The sequence below is a fragment of the Chiloscyllium plagiosum genome, chromosome 1 (assembly GCF_004010195.1).
Source record: "Chiloscyllium plagiosum isolate BGI_BamShark_2017 chromosome 1, ASM401019v2, whole genome shotgun sequence".
NCBI classification, from domain to species: Eukaryota; Metazoa; Chordata; class Chondrichthyes; order Orectolobiformes; family Hemiscylliidae; genus Chiloscyllium; species Chiloscyllium plagiosum.
The window spans coordinates 11757376-11767198 of NC_057710.1; the positions used below are offsets into that span (position 1 = coordinate 11757376).

The 9823-nt window shown below is 41.1% G+C and overlaps 1 protein-coding gene across 1 annotated transcript in view; it reads right to left on the minus strand.

Moving 5' to 3' along the window:
• The window catches only part of atrn (attractin), a 397885-nt gene that overhangs the window by 166718 nt on the left and 221344 nt on the right, over window positions 1-9823 (minus strand). The window contains exon 25 of the mRNA XM_043706341.1: window positions 8180-8337. Coding sequence (XP_043562276.1) covers window positions 8180-8337 — 158 coding nt within the window. The remainder of the gene's footprint in view (window positions 1-8179; window positions 8338-9823) is intronic.

Sequence of the window (9823 nt, forward strand, 5' to 3'; positions counted from 1 at the left end):
CTAGCTAGAACACCCTGCACACCATGTGACTTCACTTTCTCCATTAGTCTACAATGGGGAACCTTATCAAACACCTTACTAAAGACCATGTATATGACATCAACAGCCCTTCCTTCATCTAACAACTTGGTCACTTCCTCAAAGAACTCTATTTAAGTTGGTAAAGCATGATCTCCCCGCACAAAACCATGTTGCCTATCACTGATAAGCTCATTCTTTTCTAAATATAAATAGATCCTATCGCTCAGTACCCTCTCCAGCAACTTTCCACCACCGACGTTGTGCTCACTGGTCTATAGTTACCCAGAATATCCCTACTACCCTTCTTGTACAGGGGGACAACATGAGCAACCTTCCAGTACTCCGGCACCTCAAGGTCCTTGCAGCTGTTCAAGGAGGCAGTTCACCGCCACCTCCTCATGGACAACTGGCGATACGCAATAAATGCTGACCAGGTCAGTGATGCCCACACCTCCTGAATGAATAAAACAAAAACTAAGCACAGCCCTAGCCTTGCATTTGGATATTGCAATCAGTTGTCACCCCTAACCAAATTTTTTCAGTACAAATGCAACTCTGGGATCTGCCTCTGTGGTAAAAATGCCCTGGTATTGTCCCACTCACAAGAAGCAGGACAAAACTAATCCTGTAAAAACCCCAGCAACCTCGAGCATCAATGGAATAAGCAAAGACGCATCAACAGATCTAATAAAAGGCATTCACACAGCAATCAAATACTCTCTGCTGCTCAGCGTGGATTCTGTCACTGTCCCTCAGCTCCTGCCTTGGTCCAAATATGGATGAAGGGGGAGCTGAGCTCAAGATGAGATGTGAGAGTGCCCCTGCTCTGGGTATCACGGCAGCAACTGACAGCACAGCAAGCAGCTCTGGAAAAACTGACATGAATGGGAATCGGGGGAGAACATCTCTGCTCAAGGGATTAGAGAGTCTTGATCATAAATCACAAAAAGTTATCTCCAAGTTCAGCTGGTTATAGGGAAAGTAAATGGAATGTTAATCTTTATTTCAAAGGGAATGGAGTATGAAAGTGGTGAGGTTTTGCGAAAACAACACAAGACACTAGTCAGACCAAAGCCAGAATACTGTCAACAGGTTTGGTTCCCTTATTAAAGGAAAGATAAGGAGGGAATCCAGAGAAGATTTGCTCATTGGGTATGGAGGGACTGTCTTATGAGGAGAGGCAAATCTCATGGAATTTTGAAGAACGAATGGTGAACTTTTTGAAACATATAAAAGATTCTTTTGGGACTTGACAGATGCGGGTAAATGTGGAAAGATTGTTTCGCCTTGTGGGAGAGTATGAGACCAAAGGGAATAACCTCAGAATAAGGGGTTGCACATTTAAGACAAATGAGAAAGAACTTATTCTCTCAAAGGGTAATGAAACTGTGGAATTCTTGACTGCAAAAAGCTAACAAGGTCAGGTCATTCAGTATATCCAAGGCCAGAATAAATTATTAATTGCTCAGTAAATTAGGGGTTTTAGAGAAAAGACAGGAAAATGGAGATGAGGACTATCTGATCAGCCATAATCTTGTTGAATGGCAAAACTGACTTGTTGGGCTCAAGTGCCTATTTCTGCTCCCATATCTTATTGTTGTAGTCATACCTGGCCATAAAGGAGAACACACGTGGCTGTTCAAGATCAAATTTCTCAATCCCAGGACCTTAGTGCACAAAATGCCGGCGGAACAAAGGTTCTGTGCCAAAACTTGCCCACCCTGAACACTTATCTTGTTCTTTTCCTTCTCTTTTCTTTTTTTTAAAAACTTGCTCAACTTTTCCTGAGTTTGAATGGCATTAGCAATGGCAAAAGCTCAGCACACGGACCTCAGGCAGACCCAGGGAGCAGAGCTTAAGCAGACCCAAGGCAAGGACCTCAAGCAAGCTCAACATGGAGGAAAGAGTGAGCCCTTGCTTACTTTTCTGGAGCTAGTACAGGACCTGAAACAACTTTTCCTGAGTTTGAATGGCATTAGCAATGGCAAAAGCTCAGCACACGGACCTCAGGCAGACCCAGGGAGCAGAGCTTAAGCAGACCCAAGGCAAGGACCTCAAGCAAGCTCAACATGGAGGAAAGAGTGAGCCCTTGCTTACTTTTCTGGAGCTAGTACAGGACCTGAAACCAGTATCTACTAAATCAGCAAGAAGCAACATCAGCGAGGTTGGCCCAGTGGCAAAAGTTGGCACCCAAGGATTAGCGATTTCATTGCTGGCTGTTTGGTGGTGGCGGAAGGAAATCACAGCAACATCGATGAGGTGAGTCCAGCATTGAGAGAGACATGTCTGGTGTTGGTGGGTCCAGCACAGATGGCACGAGGTACTGGTTAACAAGTATCAGCCCAGCAGCAAAGATGGTGCCTGAGGATTGGGAACTTCAATGTTGCTTTGTTCTGGTGTAGACAGCAGCGAGGCAGTGGGAAGGGATTAGAGTGCAGGTGTCACTGATGGTGATGACCTGGTTCAGGACTACTGGACTCTCTTAAAGCAAAATATTTCTATTTTTTCTTATTCTTAAATTTTTCAAAACAACACCGTTTTGTGGTGAATGAAAGCTTTTCGCTCTATTTTATTGTACTCTTACTGTAAAATACACACGACAAAATAAAAATCAAATGCAAACTTCCTCAGGCAAATATCCTAGGACAAACAATTATCAGTTGATTCATTACTGACCTAATGTCAGAAGTGGGAAAGTTAATTAATGACTGCAGAGTTTTCAGTATCATTTACGACTCCTCAGAATCAGTCCATGTTCATTTACAGTAAGACCAGGACAACATTCATACTTTGGCTGATCGATGGAAAGTTGTTGTTTTGTGTCACCATAATCTTACCAGGCCACTGGGGCAGCTCTCTCATTAGAGGGAGAAGTGACTGGTGGTGACTTAATGTGAGGGCCATCAGACCTCAGGTGAGGGAAGAGGTTGAGAAGCAGAGTCCTGCATAGTAACCTCAAACCAGAAAGTAACATTCATCAGACACAAGGTGGCAGATAACAATCCTCTTTAGCAAGAGAGGACTGAACCACCTCTCCATGACATTTAGTATCATTACACAGGAACACTGGACTTCATAGTAGGAGTAGGCATTTTAACCGATCAAGCCCGAATCATTCAATAAGATTTTGGTTCAACTTTCCTATCCGTCGCCTATGAGTGTCAACTCCCTTTTCTATCAAAGATTTAACTTTCTTAAACACCATTCAGTGGCTTAGCCTCCACACTGCCTTGTTGTGAAGAATTCTATAGTGTTACCACACTCAGGGAAGAAATTTCTCCTCACCCCAGTCTTAAAATGGGCTATCCTGAATCCTAAGGACATAACCCCATCCACCCATCACGCTCTACTATGTTTCAATAAAGTCAACTCTCATTGTTCGAAACTCAAATGTTTAGAACAGACCTAGCCTGTTCAACATTTTTGTTTAAATATTGCTGAATCAATCACTACTAATACTCTACAGACTGAAACTGAATGAGAATAGCCACACAGATACAAAAGGAAGTCAGAAACCAGTGATTCTGAGGTAACTAACCTTCTGACTCATGAAAAGGATGTCCACTATCTAGAAATGTGGGCGGCACGGTGGCACAGTGGTTAGCACTGTTGCCTCACAGCGCCAGAGACCCGGGTTCAATTCCCGCCTCAGGCGACTGACTGTGTGGAGTTTGCACAATCTCCCTGTGTTGGCATGGGTTTCCGCCGGGTGCTCCGGTTTACTCCCACAGTCCAAAGATGTGCAGGTCAGGTGAATTGGCCATGCTAAATTGCCCGTAGTGTTAGGTATAGGGGTAAATGTAGGGGTATGGGTGGGTTGCGCTTCGGCGGGTTGGTGTGGACTTGTTGGGCCGAAGGGCCTGTTTCCACACTGTAATGTAATCTAAAGAAAATACACAAACCAGGAGCATAATGTGCCTGGGTGAGTACAACAACCTATCATCATCCTGCACAAAACAAACTTGACTCGTACCCAATACATCAACTCCACTCTCATTCTGCAGCAACGACAGTACAAACCTTTTGCACGAATCACTACAATAACATACCATATTTTCTCCATCAGCACCTTCCAAATCCACAAGCTCTATGACTGAGAAGGACAATGGCAGTCTATACATGGAAACCACCATCTACAGCTTATTCCCAAGCCACACACTGTCCTGACTTGGTAATTAATTTATTATGTCTTCATTATCATTGGATGCCAATCCTGAAATTTCCTTATTAAGAATACTGTGGAAACATCTGCACCAATAGACTGCAGTGGTCCAAGAATGTGGATCACCACCGCCTGTTCAAGGACAATTAGGAATCAACAAACAATGCTGGCCTTGTCAGTGATGTCCACATTCCATGGAAGAACAAAATAAAAATTTAGGTAATGCAGATTACCTGGGATCAGCACTGAACATTGCACATCCCTGTGATTTCCATGCAGATTCCCTGCTGTCTATCCCATTTTTTGGAAACCTACAGAATATCCTCACGGTAGAATGATCCCTTTCTGCTTCTCAACTTAAAATACATATGTATTCTGTCTTTGGCTGCTCAACTGTTTCTTTACAGAAGGATATTCAAGGCTGCAATATCTTTTCTAATCAGTGGAACACACCTGCTCATTTTTCTTTCTTCGCTGTCTTCTCTTGAGAATTTTAGGTACTTGACCATTAAAGTGCTCAGTTCTCACTATTTTGAACCATATTTCAATTATTGGCACATTAGATTCACAATTTCCCTTTTGATCACTAACCTTATTCATCTCATTTTTTATTTATAATGTATTTGATAGTGTTGTATTCTTCCTAACCCTTCTTATTCTGCTCTCATCTATATCAGCCTCTTGTTTTATAAACATTGAGAAATTCTGAATGAAACTTAATCATTTTTTCTCTATTTATATATATAATACTTATATATAATAGGAGCATTCCATTCAGCCCTTCAAGCCTGCTTTGTCATTTTATAAGATCAGGACTAGATTTGTCCTGAATTCCATTTTTCCATCCAATACGACAATCTTTAATTCCCTAGCTGAACGAGAATCTATGTCTAGCCTTTAAAATATTCAATGACCCTGCCTCCATTGTATTCTAAGGGAGCACGTTTCAAAGTCACAAAACCTCCAGACAGTATTTCCCCTCAACTCTACCCTAAAAGGAGTACAGCAGGTCAGGAAGCATCAGAGGAGCAGGAAATTCGACGTTTCAGGCAGAAGTCCCTCATCAGGATTCCTGATGAAGGGCTTTTGCCTGAAAGATTTCCTGCTCCTCGGATGTTGTTCTGACCTGCCGTGCTCTTGCAGCAACACACTCTTGACTCTCATCTCCAGCATCTGCAGTACTCACTTTCACCTAAAAGGAGATGCCAAGTTCCTCCTTGCTCTATACTCACACAAGAGTAAATATCCTTTGCATGTCCAACTTCTCAAGACTATTCAGGATCTTATGAATTTTAACCACACTTAACAGACCTCCAGTGAAAACAAAATAAAGTTTCCTCAAGACAACCGACTCATTCATCTGAATCACCTCCAGTGCAATTACAAAACAGCACATCATATTCAAGACAGGTACTCACCAATGCCCTGTATGAATGAAGCATTAAATCCTCAAAAAAAAACAAAGAATCGCAGATGCTGGAAATCAGAAGCAAAAACAGAAATTCCTGAAAAAACTCAGCAGGTCTGGTATCTGATGAAGGGTCAATATGGTAGTATATTCGACAGTGAAGGAAGTTATCTAAGATTACAAAGGGATCTTGATCAATTGGGCTAATGGGCTGAGGAGTGGCAGATGGACTTTAATTTTGATAAATGTAAGGTATTTCATTTTGTTAATGCAAACAAAGACAGATTTATACAATTAATACGAGGGTCCTGGGTAGTTTGTTGCATAGAGACACTTAGGGGTTTAGGGACATTGTTTTTTTGAAATATGCGTCACAGGTTGGCAAGGGTGTTAAGAAGGTATTTTGTATGTTTGTCTTCATTGCTCAGATCATTAAGTACAGAAATTGGGACATCATGTTGTAGTTGTTCAGGACAGTGGTGAGCCACGTTTGGTATACAGTGTACAGTTCTGGTTTCTCTGCTATAGAAATACTATTTTTAAATTGGAGAGGGTTCAGAAAAGGTTTACCAGGATGACGTCAGGACTGGAGAACTTAAGTTATAAGGAGAAGCTGGGAATTTTCTCACTGGAGAGTAGAAGGGAGGGGTGACCTTATAAAGGTTTATAAAATCACGAGGGGCGTAGATAAGATGAATAATAAAGATCTTTTCACCAGGGTGAGGAGTTCAAAACTAGGGGGCAAATTTTTAAAGTGAGAGAAGATACATTTAAAGGGGCAATGTTTTTCACACAGAGGATGATTCATATGTGGCATGAACTGCCAGAGGAAGTGGCAGACACAGGTACATTTACAATAATTTAATAGTCTTTTGGACAGGTTTAGAGGGATATGTGTCAAATGGAGGCAAGTGGGACTAGTTTAGTTGGGCAAACTTGGTTGGCTTCAATGAGTTGGACGAAAGGATCTGTTTCCCTGCTAAATCACTGTGTTTGATGGTAGCATCCTGTTGGCAGAGAACATCCTTTGAATGTAGAGACTGGTGGAGTGAAAAATAAGGACAAGGGGAACCTTGTTATTTTTCTGAGAAGAAAGATAAGGGTTGAGGGCAGAAGTTCTATCCAATTGCTCTTCATTTCCACCATACACAAAACAAATCTGGTGAATCTTGAATCTTTATTGCACTCCCTATTTTTTCCTGAGACATGGAATGAAGAACAAATATTCCATTAGCCTCCATAACAGCTTGCTGCACCAGTGAATTACTGAAAATACCTTGGTCCTTTCCAATCACTCCTAACTTAAAAAAAAAACTGCATGTGTTCCTCCTACCAAAGTGGAGAACCTCCCATTTCTATCACATTATATTCCACCTACCATGCTCTTGCCCATGCACCAAGCATATCCAAATCTTTCTGTAGTTTTAGCCTTTCTCACAACAAACATTCCCACTTGGTGTTTTTGAATCCATAAATTTGGAAATATTACATTTGGGTCACACCTCTAAATCACTGATGTATATTGCTAACAACTGGAACCAAAGTACCAATCCTTGAGGTACCCAGTAATCACAGCCTGACAATACAAGAATGACCCATTTATTCCAACAATCCAGGAAACTCTTATCCTCCCTGATGCTCTATACCGAGTCCAGCTACTTCTCCAGGCACTTTCTACACACCTGACCCCCCAAATTACCTAAGATACAGAAGTGCAAACAAGTCTCAGCCATCCAACATAACCTTAAATGAAAAGAAAAAAACTTCATTTTAGAATCCAGTTCACTCGTCAAGCTTAATTTTAATTGATACCTCTCAATTTGCTCTCCATGAAGACTCCTATTATGTACTAATTTACTTGGTACAGTTGAAACGTTTAGTTGGAAGAAACAGGTAATTGTAGATGATACAAGAACAAAAATGTTGAAAATACTCAGCAGTTCCGGCAGTATCTGGAGTGAGAAACAGACTTAAAATTAAACAATGAGCAGTAAAGCCTGCTCCACCATTCAAGAAGAATACCTTAGCCAATATATCCTGTCTTTTTATTTGAAATTGCTTGTTATCTTCCATGTTATTAGTCAGAGGACAGCTGCTGAGGGAAACAGAAAGCCATTCCACCAGTACAGCCAAGATTACAGTTATCAAGTCTGTGGGGGAAAATCTGTGTTGGAACAGAAAAAGTTGATGTTGTACCTAACCACAAGTCTGACCTGAGTGTGTTTACTCCACACACTGGATGGTTAAAAGGCCAACATTCATATCCCATCCTTAAGCAATAATTGCTGGCAAAAGAAAACAACTTGCAAAAAAGCCCCAACATGCTACAGCCTATTTATCCTCCAGTACTGAGCAAGCCCAAAGTGTCTGCCAGAGAAAGTCCATGGCAAACCTGTCTATTCGAAGTCAATGGACTGACTGCCAGACTTTGAAAAATCATCAGTAAAGCTCCTGAAGCCATGGAGTTGTTGAGACAATTTGGTTCAGAAATATGATTTTTAAAATACTGCCAAACATTTCTGAAAAAGGAAACAAAAACTTATTCACTATACTTTATTTACATTGAAATAAAACGTAAAGAAACTCACCTGTATCTTAATGGGCCAGGTGAAGTTGTTGACATACACAAAGAAAGTTATATTGGGATTGTTACGAAAATCAAATTTCTCATTCGAGAAGCTGTCCCTGTATTCCTTAATGTTAGTTTTTGAAACAATTGGCATTTCTTCTCCAGGTGGTGTGCCCGCTTAAGTAGAGAGAAAAAAATCAAAATTCATTCTTTAAAATCCCAGAATGTACGCAAATCCTACAATTTGCAAACTCAACACTGCTAACATTAAGAAAATTCATTCATAACAGTAAAAGAGCTCATACAAGGCACAGACAAAACAGTATTTTTATACAGCCATTGTATGATCTGGAACAAAGTCAGCACATTTTTACCAACTTCTGCTTTGATGCAACACAGCACAAAATCACTCACTAATTTCTGTCATACCACGTATGCAGCCAAGGACAATGTGTAATTAGACTGAAAATATGCCAAGGTATTTCATTGTCATGTATTAAGAAATAATTTAGGGAGGGAATTCTATTGTCTCAAAGGCTGAAGGCACAACAGCCAAATGAAGAGCAAATAAAGTTGGACTTGCTCAAGAGGCCAGAACTTTTCAAGAAAAGAAATAGAACATAGAACAATACAGCACAGAACAGGCCCTTCGGCCCACGATGTTGTGCCGAACATTTGTCCTAGCTTAAGCACCCATCCATGTACCTATCCAATTGCCGCTTAAAGGTCGCCAATGATTCTGACTCTGCCACTCCCACAGGCAGCGCATTCCATGCCCCCACCATTCTCTGGGTAAAGAACCTACCCCTGACATCCCCCCATACCTTCCACCCTTCACATTAAATTTATGTCCCCTTGTAACGCTCTGTTGTACCCGGGGAAAAAGTTTCTGACTGTCTAGTCTATCTATTCCTCTGATCATCTTATACTTTCAAAGATCTATGAACATAGACCCCAAGATCCCTCTGCTCCTCCACCTTACTAAGAACCCTACCGTTAACCCTGTATTCCGCATTCTTATTTGTCCTTCCAAAATGGACAACCTCACACTTGACAGGGTTGATCTCCATATGCCACTCCTCAGCCCAGCTCTGTATCATATCTAAATCCCTTTGCAGCTGACAACAGCCCTCCTCACTATCCACAACTCCACCAATCTTCGTATCATCTACAAATTTACTGACCCACCCTTCGACTCCCTCTTCCAAGTCATTAATAAAAATTTCAAACAGCAGAGGACCCAGAACTGATCCCTGCGGAACCCCACTTGTAAATCTGAGGGCATTACAGTGAAAGGGCAGACTTTGCCCTGTATGTTTCATAAATATTATGATTTTTAAACTTTCTCGCCTGGTTCTCTCATTTGATTCATTTTTTTTCTTGCCTTGACCAACCAACTACATATCACTGCATCTTGCCCATCATTCCTAGTCTGTGATATATTACATTCCTGCAATCATGTATCATTTCAATTTTCTTACAACAGTAACATTAGTTATTTATTTTGCCACCAAAAACAAATCAGTTCTCTACAAGCTGCAGCAATATACTCCATATCCAGTATCATTAAACCTAAGCAAGAAATATTGCTGATGGTACATTTATTCTCAGGATGAGAGTCATTGGCTAGGCCAGCATTTATTTTCTCCCCACCTTCCTCTAG